The sequence below is a fragment of the Ptychodera flava genome, chromosome 2 (assembly GCF_041260155.1).
Source record: "Ptychodera flava strain L36383 chromosome 2, AS_Pfla_20210202, whole genome shotgun sequence".
NCBI lineage: Eukaryota > Metazoa > Hemichordata > Enteropneusta > Ptychoderidae > Ptychodera > Ptychodera flava.
The window spans coordinates 46,531,217-46,554,077 of NC_091929.1; the positions used below are offsets into that span (position 1 = coordinate 46,531,217).

Here is a 22,861-nt window from a genome sequence, read left to right on the forward strand (position 1 = left end):
TTTCATGTAATTCTTTCAAAATAAAAGAACCATCGTATCCCTTGAGGTTGTGAAAGTAGATAGGAATGGTTCTCGACGGGCGACATCCCTCGCAATAGAAGGTCGCCTCCTCCTTCACTACTCGGTATCCTGCCGGCTCTCCACATGCAATACAGACTGGATCACATCCGTCACGCTGGTAATTAGAAGGATCCCTCATCGGTATTATTTTCCAATAATACGATTTAGAATAATACTCGGCCCGTTCTTTCATATCCTTCAGAAAGTCTGTAACACAGGAGAGACCTGTGAATGTTCTTTTACCATAAACAGTGGGTGGTCGCCCTCCCCACCCCCGTTCCACCATAACATACGAAAGACAAATTGGAATGTGTCGGCCGGTCCCCTTCTCAATAATTGCCTCAGTATCTGCATAGACGACGTAGGGAGAAGGAACCTTCTTCCGATGTCCTTCAAATTGACATACTTCCTTAGGAAAAACTGGCTGGGAGTCGTCTGTTCCACAGTACACCTGATGTATTTCTAATTCTTCTGTTGACTTAAAACCTCTTTTACAAACCATACAAATACACTTCTGTCTGCGCTCATTCTTTCGATTAGTACGAGAATTACGAAGGCGATTTAACGCAGTAATTGGTACATAGTGGCACCTTCGGGCTTCACCGATTATCAGTAAGATATTTGCTATTTGATCGCCTTCGGCTCCGCTACTATATAACACAGTTATGTCGGACGGGGGAGCGGGATCATTTTCGTAGATCTGAAATACTTGAAGTTTGATGCCTGGATTTTGCTGCTCGAAGCGCCTGAATACAGTCATATCGGCGGGCGTGGGCGTGGGTATTCTCCCAACAGTAGTCAGCCATAAATGGGGCGTACGTATTCCATTTTCTCCTTACCTGACCACATTTCTTTTCACGAAACTCCGGATCGCTCAACTTTAAACTTGCTACGATGGCGTATTGAAAACAGTTCTCGCTGCCCGAAGTAGCACCAGATCGCTAACACAATGCTTATTTTTTAACCATCCGGGAAGTTGAATCCCAGCCCCCCCTTCGGAACGCGTTCCAGCCCCGAGTAAAACTTCTACTAGAATTACTTCAAAATTAAGTATCTCCTCGAGAACGAGACCAGAACCCTCAAACATTTTCAATTGTATCAAGCATAAGGTCGTAGCGATCTATTAATTGTTGCCCCACATCCAATCCCGATCCTCTTACATCTTTTGTGTATGTATCATTTAATTTAACATACAATGAACGCGATTGTGTATTACCAGTTTTCGGATCCGATAATTTGACTTCCATTTCGGTATAAACAGAGTACATCTTTCCGCCCTTTGACCATACCTTCAATATCCACCCGATATCCCCGATATCCTTGACTCGCTTGACTTCAGGAAATTCTTTTGTAAAACTGCTCCCTTGAATGCTGTATGTAATTGACGGGACATAATAATCTTTATGATATATACTATCCTAAAAATTTTTAAAATGAAAAATAATTATTTTATGATAGGTCATCAAAAATCCACTATAATATTTTTGTCAGCATTTATTTGTTTATATATCTCACCTAATCTTTCTAAGTCGACTAGTTCTTCCGCATCTTGAATTTCTGGTTTATTAGGTGCAGCACAAAATATTAATCTCTCAACAGTGAAAGAAAGGGCACGCTTATTTAAGCGCGGTTTAAATGCTAAGAATTCTATCTTACTACCTTTCCGGATATTACGAGGTACAATAGCAGGATTTTCTCGGACTGGTAGTAACGGACTCACTGTTTTAAAACCGCAGACAATTTCTTGAACCATATCAATACATGTAGCGAAATCGTGATTTCTCCCTCTCCCTCTCCCTCTTTAAACTGAAATTTAAAATACGCAACTGGCTGAGGCCCCTCGCTCCCTCGCTTCTGATACACTTTAGATGGATTGTAAAATCCACAGGAATTATTCTTGGAGTGAGCGGTCAGGCTTGCAGCATAACTTTTAGCAGTGCTTGCATCGAAACTTTCACCTAGGGTACGGAATATTATTAAATCAGTAAACTTTTGAAGACTTTGTTGCCAACGGACACACACCCCATCGCATGTAGCTGGATCTCCTCCCGAACCATATTTAGGTCCGATATTGAAAACTACTTCTAGCTCACTGTCTACGTATATGAAAGGATCTACATATTCACCAAATACTAATTTGCCTCCATCATCAATTTTGATGTTTTCTCCGGTTTCAAGTATTTTTATTGCATCTGAAATAGAAAGGATTGTCATTGTCTTATCGTATATATCTTAATAAAAAAAATTTTAAAAAAATTTCTATGATATAGTATCCCAAAATGTCATACATATTCATAAATGGACCAACTGGAAGTGGTAAGAGTTACGATGCAGTAAATTTGGATCCGTATCACGTACCAGAATTTGACACTAGTTTTTCCAGCAACATTGCCGACTTTTATAATGGGCGCCACGTTTCGATTGTCGATTTTCAGAACCAGTTTATAGAACATACGCTTAGTTTACAATGTCAGGCTGGGAGGAGGAGGAGGGAGGAGGGGGGCTCCCTTCAGAACACTACATTATTTGTGACTCTTCCATAATTCAACATCTGACTTTTTCTCGAATCCGGGGCGTTTCCACGGAGTCGGAAGAAAAAAAGATTGTTTCTAGAGCATTTGACCATTTACCCAGTTTCATTATCATATTCAAAGATATGCCTTGGGATTATTGCAGGCGGAATGTGTTGACTCGAGCCAGGTCGTACGAAATCACCGGTACCGCCTTAGAAGAACTAGAAGAGATTCACAACAAGTTCAAACAGACTTTCTTAGAAATTTGCCACGACTACAGACTTCCATGTTTGGTAATTCGGAACGCTCTTACCCCCCTCGTTCTCAAGAATATACTTAATCCAACAATTGATACTGAGACAGTCGGACCAGTAGAATATCCACGAGCTTTTGACTTTGGAATTGCATGGGGCAGCTCACGCGATAGCTGTGGCCAAGGATTTTTAATAGACGGTTTCAAGGAGGAGGAACTTGAAAAAGCGTACTTCCCACCTGGTCAAGAACAACTAGAACAACCTCGAGTCTCACTCAAGAACCTACACAAACTTCTTAACGCTTGTGAATCTGTGTGTGCTTATAATGCTTCGTTTGACCTACGAGCACTTGACATTATGAAACCCTACGGTTCTGTAACACCGGACTTTGAAGTTACTTGTCTATGGCTCATGTCAGTTGTGTACATTATACTTCAACCAGAACTTATCGATAAAGCTGAAAAAGGGGGACTCGAAAGAACGGACTGTGGTAACATGAGAAGTCGTTTTGAAGATCTTGCAAACTAATATGTGCCTCCGGAGGAACTGAGGGGGTACCACTCATCCACATACGGCCAGACAAGATGCAGTAAGTGAACATTACTTACGACAGTACATGATAAATACTTGGCCAGGTGGGGGGTGGAAGTGGGGTGGTAAACTGACACTTTCGGCTTTCAAGAAATTAAGACTTTTTCCATGGTACTTATTGAATAACTTTCGTAAAATACTTACGTTAGTACTTACGTAGTACTTGACAAGTACCATGGACAGGAACTTACGAAGTACTTACGTAGTACCAGCACAGGAACTTACGAAGTACTTACGTAGTACTTACGTAAGTACCAGCACAGGAACTTACGAAGTACTTACGTAGTACTAATAACATTTTCCTCCGGCTCCCAACTATTGAAACTTTCTGGATAACCTTTCCATTTTATCAGATAATATTTCTTTCCTCTAATTTTTTCGTCTTCAAAATTCGTTCTACTCTGTACAGCTCGTCCGAAAGGGCGCTCTGAAGTTCATCAGAATAGAAAGTGCCAAGTATTTCCTCTCCATTCAGATCTTTTATTTTGTAAACTGGTGGCGTTCCTAGTCCAGCTGCATACACAACTTTTGAAACCACGAAAATCTCCTCTGTCCAATTTGGTAAATACCCTTCTTAAAAGTGGTCTTGTATTTTGTAATTCGAACACCGTTCTCCCGGCTTGAATTCAGGGTTGGCTCCCCCGGCTGCCAACTCAGGACCGAATAGTGTATAAAATGCCTGCCAATCGTTCTCCTCTGTTACGTCCCTGGGTTTCATTTTGATACTTCCGTGTACGGTGTTATTGTAATTCTCAAGAAGGTGGGGTAGAATAGAAAGCCATGGAAGTGTCTGTTTATATGTAAAGTATTTCCACATCATCGTCTTAAGCGTCCGATTAAAACGTTCAACGACGCTAGCTTTTTTGTCACTGTAGGTGTGAAACCAGTGAATTCCCACCTCCTGGAGCCACCCTGCATTTTTCGGTTCGTAAATTCCCGCCCCTCATCTGTCTGAAGTTTGCGGGCCTTCTCCAGATTTCTTAATCACATCTTGTAGTGCCTGTAACGTATCATCGGCCGTTTTTGACTGTATTGGCCTAGCCCAGGCATATTTACTGAGTACATCGATTACTGTTAGCATGTATCGAATGTTATGATTCTCTTTTGCGAATGCTGCAGGGAATTCCACAAGGTCTGCTTGCCACTGTGAGTCTATCGATGTTACAAAAACGCGTCGGCCGCCCGTAGCATGAGAACGAGGTACCGGTTTATGTAGATTATAAGTTAGCTGAGTTTTTAACCAGTCCTTCACCTCTTTCTTAGTGACGTGGAGTCCGCTGGCCCGTGCTGCGTCATACAATTTTTGTACACCTCCAAAACCAGTTTTCGGGTTGTAATATAATTCTCTAAGAGTACCTTCAGCTTCCATAATTGCTATATTATACGAATAATTTTATGTCGTACGGAGGGCATCTATATAGTACCAAAATCGGCGGCCACCGGACCCTCTATAAATCTCATACTATACGGATGCCGTAAACGAAATACTAGTTTACTGAATGGCCTACTTTTCAATTGCTTGATTAGGCCCACGGCTTCCCGTTCTGACACCTCCATTCCATATTCTTTTATAATAGTTTTGTTGTCTATCTTGTTCGGTGTGTAAAATAGTACTAACATTTGTATGTTTTCCCTGAATGGTTTACTAATACTAGTATATTGTTGAGTCAGAACCCAGACAGATAATCCGTCGTGCTTGCGCTGAAACCAAGTTGGACTAAAACGTTACTGCGCTTCTTCATATCTTTGGACGAGGCGCAGTCATCGAGGATTATTAAAGTGTTCGTTCCAGCCCATTCTTTATGCACGTAGGTTAATGTATCATCCACTGCATCGAGTCCGACTGGAAATATAAACACATTATCATCGGTGAAAATGAATCTTCTATTATACGCTTTATTATTCATGAATGTTGGGCAAATGAATATCACATATTCGAATTTCCTTAAGTACGGACCGGTGAGGAGGTCCAACATAAATTGTTTTGCCAGAATATGTCGGTCCAGTTATAATCATGTTGAATGGTGGGGTACGTATATTGACATTTCCTCTGGATCTATATAGTTAGTGACTTTATTCCAGTACCTACAATAGTAATGAATATTGCTAAAGATAACAAACCAATTTTACCATATTCGTGAATAGGGTCTACGCTGGTCACGGCTGCTGCCCGTTCCGGGAGGGGAGGGGAGGGGACCGAATCCGAGTCGTGTCATTGTGAGGTGACTCTCCGGACTCGTCCTGCCACTTCACAGGATCCTCCTCCCTTCCATCTCGTGTACAGCACTTTCTCGAACTTCCGTGTTTATATCACCGTTCACCCCGAAGGACATAGATTCTGTAGCGTATTGCAATTCATTATTATAACCCGAGATTGCCGGGCCCGAAAGGATGACACATCTCAGACGGTAAGAGAAGTAAATTGGGTGAAACTGCCATATCAAGTTTTACACCAGTATTCTTATTGTGTCTTGATATCGCCTATAACTAATTACTTTGTCGGTATTACGAATTTCATCTTCGAGGAGAACACCGAATTCTTTTCGGACTTGCTCTGCACTGCCAGTATCGCCCACTATGGTACTACGAATATTTGCTTGTGCACCAAGTATGCAATATACGTAGGCTTCAAGGCTTTCATTGAGGCGGGCGAGACCGGCCTTTGTTAGTCCCGAGTCTCCCTTCAGAGGAATGAAACTATTGTATTGTCCCTCCGATCCATCATTTCGGAAGAAATAATAGTGTGGTCTGTCTTTGTCGGGCAGTACATGTTTTTTCTTTCCAAAAATGGTATGTGTATAGAAAAACGCCTCCGTCGGCGGAGAGGAAAAAGTCCCGACCGTTGTATATCGCTTTTGGCTGTCGAACAGGCCCACGATTAGTGTAATATTCATATCCATAACCAAGACCCTTATTTTGACCTTTTCGATAACGAAAGTCGGACTTCGTTGGGCTTATATTTCCAAATTCTGTACATAGAAGTTCATATTGGACGAGATTGTACGGATTGTCGCCCGCTTTGAAGGTGGGGGTATCGTCTGGAAGTGCAACGCCCATTTCGTGAAGGATACGACGTATTGTAAAGTATACATGAAAACGACAGAATGATCGTATTTGTGGCGGAAATTTCCCTTCGGAACCGAAGAGATGGGCGAATGATATACCACAACCAGTAGTGCTGCACCATACGGCGAAATTTAATTGCTGGTCCCAGTATTTCATGTTTGGACCGCTCAGCCAGACATTACTTTCTTTTGCTGTTCTATGAGTGATTACGTTATCTTTGAACACATCCCGAGGATGAAAAGTAAATTTATCTGTCGGCGTTACATATATTTCTAAGTCCATGAGAATAGGTTTTATTCCCCCGTCCGGTTTGGAAGGGGGGGTATCAGCATGCTGTACTGTCGGTACGCTCGTCTTATTCAATTGAAAAGCAACTGGGAATAAGTCTGTACTCATTATTCGTGTTTCTATATACAGATAGATTTAAATGGAGGAGAATTTTCTCGGAATCCCTGTCGGAATCCCTATCGGTACGGTTCTGTTAGGGGTACTAACATTCCAGACTATGTTAATACTTTATTTCGGATTCAGGTTTAAACGAATTTTTTATTTTTTACTAAGAATAGATAACATACTGCAAACAATGGAGAATTTAATAAAGTCATCGGCAGCGGCAAATATGGCAGCGCATTCCGAAGGGGCTTCGGCACCTTCGGACGCTCAATCCATAATAGAGACAAAACGTGAAAAAATACTCTGTGTCATCGCAAGTGGTCAAAGTAAGTTATTTTTTGGTAAGGAGTTTACAGTTAGAGAAGTGGAAACGTGGAAGATGAATTCATAACACGAGCCTTTAAAGTCTATGAAGCGAAATACAGTTCTCTTATAAGTGATACCATCACTCAAAGTTTCATAGATCTAGGGGCCCGCGCAATCAGTCAGGTAGTTCCAATCGATGATCGAGATAACTATGCCACTGATCTTAAAAAGGATTTTATTCTAAACAGTGAAATAAAACGATTATCAGGGCGGATAGCGTACACGTGGGGGCCCCTGATTGCTCTAATTTCCACCGGTTTAATTACGGGTAAACATTTAAATTTTAAAAAAATCGGGTTTAATATAGTACCTGAAATAAATGGATTCAACTTCGCCGACTCAGCAAACGGCTCCGCCAGGGACTCCGTCAGAAGCCCCGCCGACGACCCCCACACCGCAAACGACTCCGCCGACTCCGACACAGCGCAACATAGAGAAAGTGACGTTACCGCCGAAGCATCCAGGGAGAGTTGCTGCGGGCAAGAAATTAGCGGAATGGAACAGGCAAAACAGGGAGAAGAAACTAAAAGCAATGGAGGGGGGGAGAGGGGGGGAGGGGAATGATGCGGTAGCAGACCTACCGCCTACAATGAAAGAACAGTGTGATAATAATTCACGCTGGTATAATAAATGTTATCTTGTTTTAGGAATTGTGGGAGTTTCATTGACTGCATTAGGGCTATATTGGGGGCGTGCTCGACATTATTGTTCCGTCCGGAAAGATCCTCCACAGAAAGCGAAAAAAACAGAGCACGTAGCGGCTCCCTCCAGAACAGTTCCGACAGGGGTTCCGAGGGGAGGGGAGGGGGAGGGGGAGGGGGGGGGGAGGGGGGACCTAGCTCCTCTACATTGTATGAGATGGATTAACTCCCATATTTTTTATTTTTATTTTTATTTTATATACTAGTCAGCAATCATGGATATTAAAACAGTTGTAAACACAATGTACGATGGTATTGTAATCGCAGGACTTGCGATGGGATATCTTATGATCTCCAGCAAATTTCTGAAAATAGAGGTTGGCGATCCAAGTCGACCAAATTTGACTCGATTGGCAAATTAGGCGGTGCGACTGCTGCCGCGGTTGCGACCAAAGATCTCCTTGAACAGAAAAATATTATTCCTGCAGAACCTTATACTGTGTAATGGGCACCTTCGGAATAATAATAATATTCATCGAACACTTATACTTAGTAATATATACAACGTACAACAATGATCATTTGGATTGAAAGCAAACAGGTGAACCAGTCACTGTTAATTTTTACCCTTGCATTGACACGACACAGTTTACGAAGATAAGACTGCTAGAGTGCGGACTATATAATTCATGGCATAACATAACATCGACGAATAATGTAATAAAATATCAAGAAGGTGACCAACCGAAGAAGACTAAATCAATACGTCCAGGTAACTACAATATCGATACGTTAAACAAAGCAATCGGGTTGAAGCAAAAAATTAATTTTGAAAAACATCTGCCGACAAACCACGTTCTTCTAACTTTGGCTAAAGATGTTAAAGTTTATTTCAATGCTACAGGTAGCTTTGCCAACGTCGTCGGCTTTTCAGATAAACCTGAGAACAACCCAGTTATAAAAAGTACTATGAGTCCGAAGAAAGTGGATTTCTTAACAGTCACTAATATATAGTTCATTCAGATGTAGTCGATGTTACTGGAAATTATGTTTCATTTGGTTCGGGTGCCTCCGGAGGATACATACAGGGGAAAGTATCGAACTGTTTACAAATACTTCCCATCCGGGATACGAGAGAAATAAGTGAAAAGGTTACTTACGATTTTAAAAACGGAGCAATTTCTATGCCATTGAGAAAAGGGGGAGATTACATGAATTCAATTCGTATCTGGATAACGGATCAGGATGGAAACATGATCGATTTCAATAACTGGCCAATTAGCTTTTGTATTGAATTATTGTAGTCCCGAAGCGGGCCCCTACCGGTGTAACCCTATCGGAAGATAAACCATCCCACGACCAATCCTCCAGCAATATAGATCATCTCATATTTCTTTTGCTCAGGACTGGGTTGATAATAATCTGAGAATTGAACTGCCCCTTCGGAACGGCTTTGCACCGCTTCTGCTTCTTCCAGGATTTCTGCATCTGTATCTCTTAATTCTGCCGCAGCATGCGCATCCTTTGCCTGATTTTCTCTTTCCCAGTCAGCCTGTAGTAATCTTTTTTCTGACCAGACGTTGCGATCATGTTCAAATTTTTCTAATGCTTTATCATGTCGGACCTTTTCTTCAATAAGAGCGTCACCATTACCGGAAAGCTTTTGTCCGATAATATTTCCTCCTGTGAATGCCGTTGCATTTAATACAGCACCGAGAACTGTCATTCCTATAGCTGAAGCCATGGTTGTGTATATTACAAGGTATTATTTTAATTTTCACTGTATATAGGTCCCTACGGAGTATGTCTGATCCAAGTGGCTTCGGTCTAGGTACAATTCGTATGCAAAATCTTGAGCTTGAAGATCTGAGTGATGTTAAAGTTAACAATAATACTAAAATGGCTGCTAATCATAATAAGGATTACGTCCTTCGTTATAAAGACCGCGAAAAATATTTCGTTTTAGCCAATGCCGCGGCGCCACCCCACGAACATGCTGTAGAATTTTCCGAACTTAAAGACATTGATGAAACTGTAATTGACGCCACAAAGGCTTCGAATGATTCTACTCCTTTTGCTCTGACATGGGATTCGGCTAGTCAGAAATTCATGCCTTATAATGTGCCGCGTAACATCTTAGATATATTGGGTAGTGAAATTGCAGGAGGTGTTGCTGAACCACCAGGAACTCCGAATGTGATTTATTTTGATAGCAATGTAAACAAATATAAATTGTTAGATTTTCGTAGTTGGCTTACTCCTACGAATCCATACATTGCACTTCTTGGTATACCAATTCATCTTAAAATTAGTCCTCTTAATACAATAATGAAGGCAGATAATACACTAAGAAGGTGGATAAACGAGGGGGAGAATTATTGCTCGTATACAGCTAGCGGAGTTCCAGTTAGATTATTTTGGGACACAACTTTAAAGAAACTGGGCTTGAAAAGTGTCAGTGAGGAGGCAGCTGTTCTCACTTTACAGACAGTAAATCAACAGATGACTGATAATATGAAAATACTTCAACATGGTACAGTTCTCATTCGATGTGTAAAGTTAGCTACAGGAAACGAGTTTGACGATTTGGTTGGATATTACGCTATGAAAACAGACAACAGAACAACTTGTGATATTATCATAAATATTGATAAAGATCGGGGAGGGGAAATGAGTATTGAATGTTTTGTTGGTGGGAATAGAATAGAGAACGACTTAGGAACTACATTTGTACGTAGAGATAAAAGAGTGAACACTTTAGATATCAGTACCATTCATCTGAAACGACTCATTTTGTTTGAAGTAATGGTCTTCCAACATATTTTAAGTTCAGAGGAAATTACTAAAATTTTATCTATCGGGTGAACAAGTTCGTACCGATAGGAACTTCGTGTTCAACATCAGCTAGACTCCGCGACCGGCCGGCCGGACTGACAACGGGGCTCCTTTATATAGGCTAGTTTGATGGTGATGACTCACACGGAATTTCCCGTACATGTATAAACATGCTCAGCAGGGAATTTCCCGCTTAGTTCAGGACAATGCACTGCTGCGCCAAACCCCTGTTGCGCATGCGTGAGTTCGTATATAGGTCAGGGTCATACTTTAGTTACATGGATGGTTAATTTTTCCTTCACTTCATGTAGATAAATGAATAAAATGGGGTGTAAAATTCTTACTTCATCCCAGTTGTCCACGTTTACTTTACTACTCAGATTATTACATAAGAGAATGCAAACGTCAACTAAGCGATCAACTATACTACACAAAATTGGCAATAGATGACACAAAAAATATAATACGTACACAAAAATGTACAATGAAAACACATTGACTATCACACCTTCGAATATCTGAACCAAGTCAACAGCAAAATATGAACACCAGTTTGTACCGCCTACCGAAAATACACAAGACGCCACCACCAGAACTAAGTTCGTAGGACGCCCAATCATAAGTGGATGCTCCACTCCAACATTGCATAAATAAGAATTCATTGACCTCTTTCTCAACAAAACATGAAGAAACAACCAACCATTACCAAAGACACGACAGACTTTATACGGAAAATTGAGACAATAAAAGTTCCGGCCATTTCGACATTAGTAACACTAGATGCAGTATAAATGTACACGAATACCCCATATAAGGAGGCAATGGAATCAGTCAGCAGAGCACTTAATCAAGAAAGACCATTTCACGATTACATAATCAAACAGCCACCAACGAAATACATGATAGCTATGCAAGAAATAATCTTAAAAACAACATATTTGAATTCAACAATGAATCCTACAGTCAAATATATGGATGCTCTGTGGGGTCTTCGGGGTCCCCCGAAATAGTCGATATTACATTTCACGAGACAGAAACAATAATAATACAGGAACACAAAGAACAAATATCGATCTTGCCGAGGTTCAGACACGATGTACTTCTGATTTTCATTGGAACACAACACGAACTCGATGACTTCATATCAAACATCAACAAAATGCATCCTACTTTCAAATTTTCGCTTGAAAGCTCCTCTCAAGAAATCACATATTTAGATCTAATTATCTACAAAGGTCGAAGATACAACGAAGAAAACATTCTCGACATCAAGACATACACAAAACCAACAGATACATTCCAGTTTTTACAGAGAAACTCATGCTACCCCCACAACACATTCAAAGGCCTAGTCAAAGTGAACCATTACGATACATTGGAACATGCAGCAACAAAGCCGATAAAACACAGAAAGTCACACAATTGAGTGAAAAATTACAAGACAGACAATGCAAAAAGGAGATAGAACGCATTATCAAAGAAAAAGATCATAAAAGCAAAAAAAAGACAACTGCTTGAACAACAAAAAGAAAGAAATAACGCCACCAACAATACAATATCTTCATAACAACATATAGCCCGTACATAGAAACGACAAAAATCAAACAAGCCCTGACAGAAAACTGCAGTGAACTTGAAAAAGACAAAACACTAAACAAACTTCTCCAAAACAACCAATAATCGCACACAGAAGGAACAGAAACGTAGGCGATACACTTGTAAAGGCCAGACTTCACAAAAGCTACAATAGCTCGAACTCAGCCTACACAAACACAACAGGACCAAACCGTAGACATTCTGGCTTCCTAACTTGAACAACGAACGTAAGTGGAACAACATATTACAAATAAAAACAATCAACCATTCAACACGTCTCATCAATCAAAAATGAATTTTAAGCGACTGATGAAGAAAACTCTGTTTTCGAAACGTAGTGCCATAGGATCGCAGTGTCACAGTTATTTCTCCGCTCCAGTGCAGATTAACGTCAAGACACGTAGATTACAGGTACGTCTCGCCATGGCTATTCAACATTTTACATAAAACAGCCAAACATGATATACACTACAATATACTCTATATCGTACACAAAACTCAAACAGCTCATATATGAACGATGTGAAGAGTTACTTTCCCGGTAATACCCACAAGCGTCAACCAAAATGAAGATTGATACACATAGAAGCGTCGAATTCATCATAATTTCCCCTTCCAAATCATAGAATAGAATACATCCCATGTCTAGGGCATGTCATCAGAACACTACCAGAAAACAGTGAGATAGATAAAGGAAGAGGAATGACATTCTATACGCAGAATGAATACATGGTAAGGAAGCGTCAAAAAGTAACTCATCAACCAGTGATTTCACACAAAGATCACAAGAGACAAGTTATAACACAGACAAAAAGTCCTGCATTTGACAGAAATGCACAACAATAAACATGTTGACGATCACATATATCTATCTCTCAAGCTAGTATACACAATACAAACACTACCTTGAACACAATACAACACAATTAGACATCTTAGCTTCCGGAATGAAAGAACAAACTTCCAGTTGGACAATATAGGAATACATACAATATGACAATATACCACACAATTTATCCACTGAAAATGAAGTTGAGGCAAATGGTGAAGAAAGTCTGGCAAATTTCCGAAATAGAGCGTCAAAGAAAAGTAATGTTTCACACAGTCTCTCCACACTGAAGCACACACTGCACTGACACGAATATTACAGCTGCTTGTCTCGCCGTGCCTAATGGGCTCTATACACAAGACAGTCAAACAAAAAATACACACTAATATGCATTAAACGCAAACCAGTAATATATAAAAGATGTGTGGAGTTGCTTTCCCTTTACTAACTATGACTCTTACTTGTTCCTGCTCTGCAGATTTAAGTCGATTGCTTACATGCACGAGAATACCTTTTTAGGTATCCATCGTCATTTACATACAAGCGTAACACTGGCTGACCCAACAATCATTTTCGGATAAGGCAATTCACAGCTCGATCCACAGAAAATGCAAACATCAATTTCTGCAGATAAAAACCCATAACGCTAATTAAAAACACAAGATTCTGAAATCATAAAAGAATACACTGATCCAGAATAAAAAAATAACAGCCAGATTACAGTGCTCAGTTAACAGTCAATAAAATGCGACCTAAAAGAAACTAACCAATTAACATGAAGGCGGAAACAGGAGTCAACAATACGGTAAACGCGATCCACCTAATATGAATGATGTGTGGAGATGCGTTCCTTTACTAAATGGTTGAAAGAGAGATTTTTAACTACAACAATTTTTAATGGACATTTTAACGTAAGAATTATGGATATATGATGTTTTAAAAATGAAAAGTAATAATAACAACCTATGTTCATTGATTCTTACAGGCTGCATACAGATTACTGCCCGACCAAGACAGGTATGTTACACCCCAACGCTGTCATATTTGGCAAAGGTGTGTTTACAAAGCAAACACTAAGTTATAACTACAATTAGAGTCAGCTCATAAAAACTTTAGACCATATATAATTTGCCTAAGGTATTCTAAAAAAACAGTCTTAATTTTTCATATTCTGTTTTTGCACCATTACGCAATTACTAGTACCTTGACACCAGTATTCCTGCCATATTTGCATTTAATAGCTACTCAAACACTCATATTGGGTTTCTGATTTCATTTATGTGTTCATATAGATCACTCTCCAGTATGAAATAGATTTTAGTGTACGAACTACGTGAACCATGTGAATTATGTTTATTTTACCCATTCCTATTCCAAAGCCAACATGTAGACATCAGTTGCCCTCTGGATTTGTACTTGAGACAGCTTCTGATTTACAGGAAGACCTCAATTTGCATGTCACCTCTGACGAAAGCATAGAAAGACCACCTCTGCAAATGTATCAATTTTACCAGTCTGACATCATCAATATAACACAACGATCCAATATATATAATTTAAATATACGTCTCATGATGAAATGCCTCCCTTTGGAGCCGTATGACAGGGTACTGGTATTTAAAAGAAGTGACGATGGTAACAAATGGCATGAGATCCCTTCTTATGAGGTAAGTTTACTATTTCCAGAGAATCAAGAACACAGAAGCTGCAACAATGTAAAAGTACCGAAAACATTCAACGTCTTAGAATATTTTAAAAAGCAATATGAAAGTACAAAATGCAGTATTGCACTGTGCAATAATATAACAGAACTCCATGACCTTGCCTTGACGTTTGTATGGTACGGAAGTTATTTTCACTCGCTTCGCTCGTGAAAATACAGCAAGGATACACCGCATCGCGAGTGAAAATAACTTCCGTATCATACAAACGTCAGGGCAAGGTCATGGAGTTCTGTTATTATTACATATGTTCCCAAATTTCACACGTTGGTAACTTCGTCGAACAAGTAAATTCTTTGGGTTAGCGGATGGATATTACTTAACCAATTGAGTTATTCGCCCCCAGCTGGTAACACTCAAACAACCGTCATCAGCCTCTCACACAAATGATACTACAAAATGTTTTCAACTGAAACCGTTCGTATTTTATATCATTACAATCGAAATTCATGTACACTGGAACAAGAACAATGAGTAAAACTTCAAAACGAGAAAGTCTAATTATGTTATCGGTTGAATCATTCAATCTGAGTCGGAATCAGAGTAGATCACAGCAGGTCGGCGACGTTTGGCTGGAGGCGATGCAACGTGGTATACAGGTGAAGACTGTTGAGATAGGGAGCTATTTCCGGTGATGTTAAAGGTAAAGTTGAACGATCCACCACTGATTTGTGCATTTGAGAACATCCCTGGTAGTTGCGGCAACTGATGGAGGGCATTTGATGCATTGACGACATAGGACCTCGAATAGCATACGAAGGACCGGCCACCGGTCGCGGTGTATGTTCGGCTGGCATCAGGCTTGTACTTCCGGTCGCGGTCGGTCGCGGATCAAATGCGTTTTGTGTCCCGGCGAGTATGTTGCTCATCTGACCCTGCTGGTCTGCACTAGCCACAGAATAATGGTTGAGTGATGCTGGATTTTTGTGCCCGCTTAGTTGTGAAGCCACAGTTGGTGGAACGCCGGCATCTAGCAATCGTTGTACGCAGGCTTTACGAGCGCTGTGATTACTCAATTTGTCAGTGAGTCCCGTTGCCTTTGCCATTGATTTCATGATGTTATTTAATTTGTTGACACCCATCGGTTGGTTCCTGAACCACACGTTTTTATCTAGGTTGGTTTTGACGTATTCAATTCCAAGGTAGAACGGAGAATCTTCAACCGTCATGGACTCGGGACGTTTTGAAGCATATGCTTTATACGCGACGACGGGACAGGTATCGGGTGTTGACGGAGTAGCGTAAGCCTTCGAGCAAACTGACGTGTGTGCCAGGCTCGCCTTTTCTGGTCTTCGTCAGGCGTTCGTTGTACAATAAATACTCTCCCCTTTCATCTCTGGATATTTGGATGTCACCCCATTTCATCTGACGATGTTCATTACTCCCCCTGAGACCGAAAAACTTGGTGTTATTCAGCCACACGGTGTTCAGGATCGCGGTCGGACTGTGTGTACCAAGCTGACCTGCTTCCCTCATTGCTCTTTCATGGACCTCTGTCACAGCCCGGGCCTTTTGGGCAAGTTGCCTTTTCCGGCAGCTTTCAGTTGTTTTCTCTTAGCAGCGAGGGCTTCCCTACTCTTTCTGAACTGCTCACCTCTAATTATACTGATTCCGTAGTCGTTGTCACACAAGTAACGTTCGATCGATTTTTGATAGCTTGAGATCGAGTCCGGTTCGTATTCCTGTCCATTTTTCTGGCGTACGCTCAAAAAAAACGGGCTAGCAATTGATCTAACTCAGATGGTGGAATGTTCAGCACTTCGCGAGTTTCTTCTGTCATACTGTGAAGCCATTCCTTGAAAACTGCCACTTCACGTCTTGTTTTCATTTCCGTGTTTTGGTTTTTCTGCGCTCCAACCAGGACGTCGACATCAGCTGTGTTGACAGGGGCATATCTTCCTGTGCTCGCAGTCCCAGACGGCACTGTCAAGGACGCTTCCGTCGCGGAATCCCTGGAAAATACTTGTTTCTCCGTGTCACAAGGTGTTTCCATTGTGTCTTCGTAATAAAATTCACTTTCCAAATGATCAAAATATTCGCAATTTTGCCAGTCGTAATGCCTGTCCTCCATCGAGCTGGTTTCAATATACAGCAGACGACAATTTTACCAAAGTATAAAGTAGTCCGCCAAATTTGATACTCATTTGCATAATTTAGCGTGAAAATACCGAAAAATTATTGAATGGACACGTGACTAATTTGCATAGTTATTTGATGGCTTGTGACATTCACCTTCAATCTGTAAGTAGGTTTTTAGCTGTTTGACAAGGAGTTTATTGTTAACATTTTGTATTATTATGATAAAATTAATAGGGTGTAGGAAGCAACTGTGTGGTCATATGATATGCAATTAATCCTGCCAAAAACTGAATTTTGAAAAGGAACTATTTTTCTCATATGCACATTACTGAGATTCAATACCAACTTTATGCGGTAGGGCACAATAGAATAATCTGCAGTACATATGTAATAATATAGGTTCATTCACAAAATACTGGAATTTATGGCCAAGTACATCATGCAGAAGAGGCATTGTCCTAGACGCGTTTCATCGATGACAATACTGGATTGTGCAATGTATGTGACAAAAACTCCCAGGTCTTTACTAAGCGAAACGATACAAGGAAACAATACTATACGATAGATAATGTATTGCCATAGTATACACATACATTAGGAATATCTTTCTGTCGTCACCTGAAACAATACAACATCAAATATAAACTTAGGATAATTTGGATAATTAGATGATGAAGTAATGTATATTCGATCTGCAAATGTGAGCTCATCTGCTTTTCTTTATAAGTTTACCCACTTGTTTTTATGAGTAATTTGTAATATCGCAACATTAGCTATAGGGCACCTAACAGTTTTGAAACATTTGAAAATATGAAAATCCAATTATCCCAAATTAGTTCCTATCGTGTTACTTTAAAGTGACAGCGGACGCAAGTATGCACTTGAACCAAAACTTTGGCACTCATACATGTGTTGATATAGATTAAAATCTGTCAGAGATACTTATATTACTCGTGTATTTATACTGAAGTACACAAGTACAGTCAAATAGGCATGGCTGTGAATATGCAGCCCTTCACAAGCCATTATAAGTAGCTCAGCCAGCTTGAAAAGCCAGCGAAGGACCCTCGCTAGCAACAACTCCCCACTTTCCCACAATAGTATTTAGTCGGGGAAGTGAGACACTCTAAGGCAGAATGTAAGAGTGAGACCCGCAGATATGCATGTCTCTCGAAACTCACACTTGTAACCTCCATAAATGTAATCCGTTATGAAAATAATCTGCAGAACTCTATTGCAGTCTGAATGTTCTATAGAAATTCTGTATATTTTAAAGTAATTTGATTGAAATGTGCTTCTATTGAAATTCACTTGAAAATTTTCCATAAAATTCTGTACAGCTTTTCAAATTTTATAGAATCTAAATTTGTATAGAGACTTAAATTCTATTAAAGTACGCTGATAATTATCTGTAGAAATCTATAGAAATTAAACGTTATAGAATCCTTAGTAATTAAACATATCTTTATGGAATTTTTCAGTTTCATACCTTTTGCAGAATTATTTTTCCATCCCTTTTTACACTTTAAACATTTTCAGACGAAAGTGCAAATTTGTGCATGTTTGCATGACCTTTGATAAGACCTGAGTGACATATAGCTGGTTTCAATATGGAAAGTCAGTGACTATTACCTTAGGAAAATTAACACATTCTCATTTATCCTTCCTGCAATGCTATTTTCATTTACACGCATATGCCTGAAAAATGTATACAGTTTCAATTGTACCATTCATTTTGTTACGTGAGAGAAAGTGAACAAAAGCGTAAACTCAGCAGCTTCAGTTTAAAGCGAAATTTATTACAAAAAACAAAACAAAAAACTAATCGCCAAGTCAAGGATAGAATACAAACTGTAAAAGTGTACAGGCTACTTATCGCAGCTGGTCCGGCAAAGAACCAGTCTGAGAGTTGTAACAGTCAGTCACATGAATGAACAGTTATTTGGCTTGCATGCTTGAAGTTTCACAAAGTCCACACTTTAAATCCAGCGTGGCAGTGAAGGTCTTGAAAAATCTTAAAATTAATACTGGTGGAGTTTCCAAAGACTTTAAGTAACACACAAGAGACAATATCCTAAAAAGTCTGACTGCAAGCTGTGCACGTCCCTATTTATACCCATGTGCTTACATAAGGGAATATAAGACCAATCAAGAACTTGTAGTGACATGCTAATTACTGCTCTAAATTATCTCCATTACACGACTTATTAAATTTCCAGAACATTCCAAACGTGACTAATTGAGTTCAAGGTTGTGAGGTCGTGATGGACAGTGACTTTGAGAATGTTCTAGACTAATTACTCTCAGGTCATGAGTGTGGGGGGAAATGACCTACAAATCACATCCCTCTTAAAAGAAGTAAATTTTTCAAAGGAAAATCTTTCTTTTGCAAATGTGATATTAGAAGTAAACAACAATAAACTCTAAATACAGGAGAGGCAGTCAGCAATCCAATTGACAAATTAGGCACTCAAACTCATCAGATAATAGACTAAATTACTACCTTGCTTGCTTTGGCGAATTAGGCAAACAAACGGGTCAGATAATAGACGCAACACAGTGACTCAATACGTTGCACGGCCAAGGAGGAAAAGAAATCGTTACAAAACCAGTGCTAAAATAAGACAAAGACACCAAAGCTTCAAAGAAAGGTTGAAAGTGTAATTTTTTATTAGCAATACATATCATAATCAAACGTATTAAAATAAAAAAAAACAGCAATAAGATCCTTGTGCTTGGACACCCTTACCCCCATCCCTATCCCTGGGGACGGATTTTTGTCCTAGGCCCTATGGTATGTCCAAGGTAAGTCAGCCTCGCCCAACCAAACTCAGATTTGGCAAGGTTGACATTCAAAATTGTTTTGCTCAGTCTCTCAAAAAAACTTCCGCATGACTTTGATGCGTTCCTCCCAGGTGTCACTGTACAGGACGACGTTGTCGATGTAAGCTCAACATTCTTCTAGTCCGGATATGACGTCGTTGATAATAAATTGGAGTGTGGCCGGAGAGTTCTTCATTCCGAATGTCATCACCTTGTACTGGAACAATCTGTCTGGTGTAATAAAGGCAGATATTTCATGAGCACAATCCGTCAGAGAGACAGGCCTAAATCCCTTTAGTAGATCAAATTTTGTCACATACTTGGCCTTTCCCACTCCATCGATGCAATCATCAATCCTTGGGATTGGGAAGTGTCTGTGTTTGTTAGAGTTTTAACTTTACTGTAGTCCTTGCTCATACGATAACTATGATCTGATTTTGGCACAAGTATGCACGGTGAACTTCAGTTACTTTTGCAGGGTTCAATAAAGTCATTATCCAGCGGATATTTGACTTCTTCCTGGCGATATTTCGCTTTCGTTGGATTCAGTCGGTTATGGATGTTTTTTTCATAGGCTAACTGTCGCCGATATTAACATCATGATAAATGACGTTTGTCTTCGTTAGAACATCTTGAAATAGGTGTTAATATTCAAGGATCAGTTCTTTCACCTGTTGTTGTTTTAGACGGCTGGAGGTGTGCAGCAAGAACCGTAATCCCAGCAGGGTAGACGTCATGGAAACACTGCACACTATTGGACCAGCTGGGAAAGATGTCAGGTGTCGGCAAAACATGCCAGTTTTTGATGTGTTCGTTTGAATGTATTTGGTACAACTGTAATTGTACCTATGTGCAATGCCCATGAACTGACCGCAAACACCAAATTTTTTTACCATAATCACAATGATGTTTCCGAGTGTCATAAGTCTTATTCACTTCAGCTGTTTTACATGGATATATGATCATACCAACAAAAGCCACGCATACCAGCGAAGGTCAAGCGTACACGCAGCTGTGAGTAGTTCAGTCACAGTAAAAATATAATTTGTATTTTAATATGGGTTCATATCAGTGTCATCTAGGCAATAGGAAAATTGCAATAGAGCAATGGCATGTTTGATAATTGGCTGAACACTTTTTAAATTTTAATTAATGACATGCCAAACTCTTCTGCCTTTTTAAATTTTAGGTTTCATCCTGAAGAATCCAATCTTTTTCATGCTAGCCACAACAGTTCTGATATCATTTCTCTTGCTGGCGTAAATTTATCATTTCAGAAGTTTGTTATTCGGTAAGACTATAACAAATTCACTATAAATGATGAAAAATAGTATATAAGGTTATGGAAGCAAGAAATATCTTCGGAAAATACAAGGTTCACTTAAGGTGAAGGATATTATCTTAAATGAAGGTCATTTTACTATTTTTGATAGATTAATATTAGACAACCAATTGCATTGGAAGCAGCATGTTTTGTTTGAAAAAAGCAGATTAACAATTACATATTTTAAATTTTGAGTTTTGTCCAACAGTCAAATTTAGTTACGCTGTGTAACACCTCCTTTAACTTAACATGTCCCTTGGTTTAGAGATATGGAGACGTAAATTCAAATACTATTTTTTTGGAATTTTTGTCATGCAAAAATAATTGAGTGTATTATCAAGACGGGACACTCCCATCTAAAATCAGTGCAAAAATACCCGACCAATGAACCAGGAACTCGGATATTTTCATCGTAATTATGATTGTTTGCAATACTGTCTACAATATATGTGATTAGAGATAGCGATAATGATTGTGTAGAGCTCATACACTTTACTCCTTCAGACAATCATTTGTCCTTAAAGTTGTTGACTCAGTGTTTATGTAATATCTGATATAACTACTTAAGATTGCATATTATCAGTGCAGAATGTGGACTGAAAATGCTCTGTTTTTTAAACGCAAGTATCCTTAATGTATAGGGACATGATTATTGTGTCCGTAGTGCACTTTTACTTTAGAAACTTACAATAATTCATGTGTTGAAACGGTTCAAGCTAATGGTCACCATTTTAAGCTCACGTGGTCACACACTTGAGCTTACGTCGCAGCGATGTCTGCTTGTTTGTCTGTGTGTATGTGTGTGTGTCTGTTTGTTTTTCCGATATCTCAAAAATGGCTTATCAGATCAGAATCAAATCTGGTATATATATGATGTTCATACACAGGCCATTAAAACGCCTCTGAAACGGTTCCGGGACAATACTGGCATAAAAAGTTACGTGTGGACGCTCCGAAGTGGTTCTTAAAAGTTTCAGATTTGAGACGATTTAGTCAACCCGACTGGAGCCGTTGAAGGGATGAACTCTGTCCGCAAATCGCTGTGTGGACGGACCGAGCCACTTCAGAGGCGTTTTAAACGCCTTCACGCTACAGGTATTTGTAGCTTAAAACAAAAATATACAATATTCACTTTCGTCATGGCTGCCGAACACAGCTCTACATCTCGTGGAAATAACTGGTCAGACGACAAAATAAGTTTGCTGATCTCAGTCTGGGCAGACGAAAGCATTCAAAGAATGCTAAACGGAACGTGTCGCGACAGCCTCGTGTACCAAAAAATTGCAGAAAAGGCTCTACAGAGAGGTTTAAACCGGACAGCAGATCAGTGCCACTGCAAGCTCAAGGCACTGAAGCTAATATACAAAGAAGTTGTCGACATCAACAGACGGAGCGGCAGAGGCAGAATATCGATGCCTTTATTCGAAGAATTGTCTTAGATCCCCGGTAGTCGGCCGTCTGTCAACAAAATACTTGTTAGCTATGCTTAACATTATTTTGAAAAACAACACATTCGAATTTTACTACGAATTCTACAAACAAACAAGTGGGTGCATGATAGGATCGCGGTCGTCATCCGAGATTGCTGACATCACGTTTCACGAAAGAGAACTGAAAATCATACGTGAACACACAACAAAAACATCACTATGGTGTAGATTCAGAGACGATATTTTCCTAATCTTCATTGGAACAGAACACGACTCCACGAATTCATAACAGTAATTGACAAAATGCATCCTACTTTAAAATTTTCATATGAAAGATCTT

The 22,861-nt window shown here is 39.7% G+C and overlaps 1 protein-coding gene across 1 annotated transcript in view; it reads left to right on the forward strand.

Annotated features, from left to right (window-relative positions):
• LOC139150517 (uncharacterized) overlaps positions 1 to 22,861 on the forward strand; it is a 161,919-nt gene that overhangs the window by 12,493 nt on the left and 126,565 nt on the right. The window contains exons 3-4 of the mRNA XM_070722941.1: positions 14,130 to 14,161; positions 14,524 to 14,811. Coding sequence (XP_070579042.1) covers positions 14,130 to 14,161; positions 14,524 to 14,811 — 320 coding nt within the window. The remainder of the gene's footprint in view (positions 1 to 14,129; positions 14,162 to 14,523; positions 14,812 to 22,861) is intronic.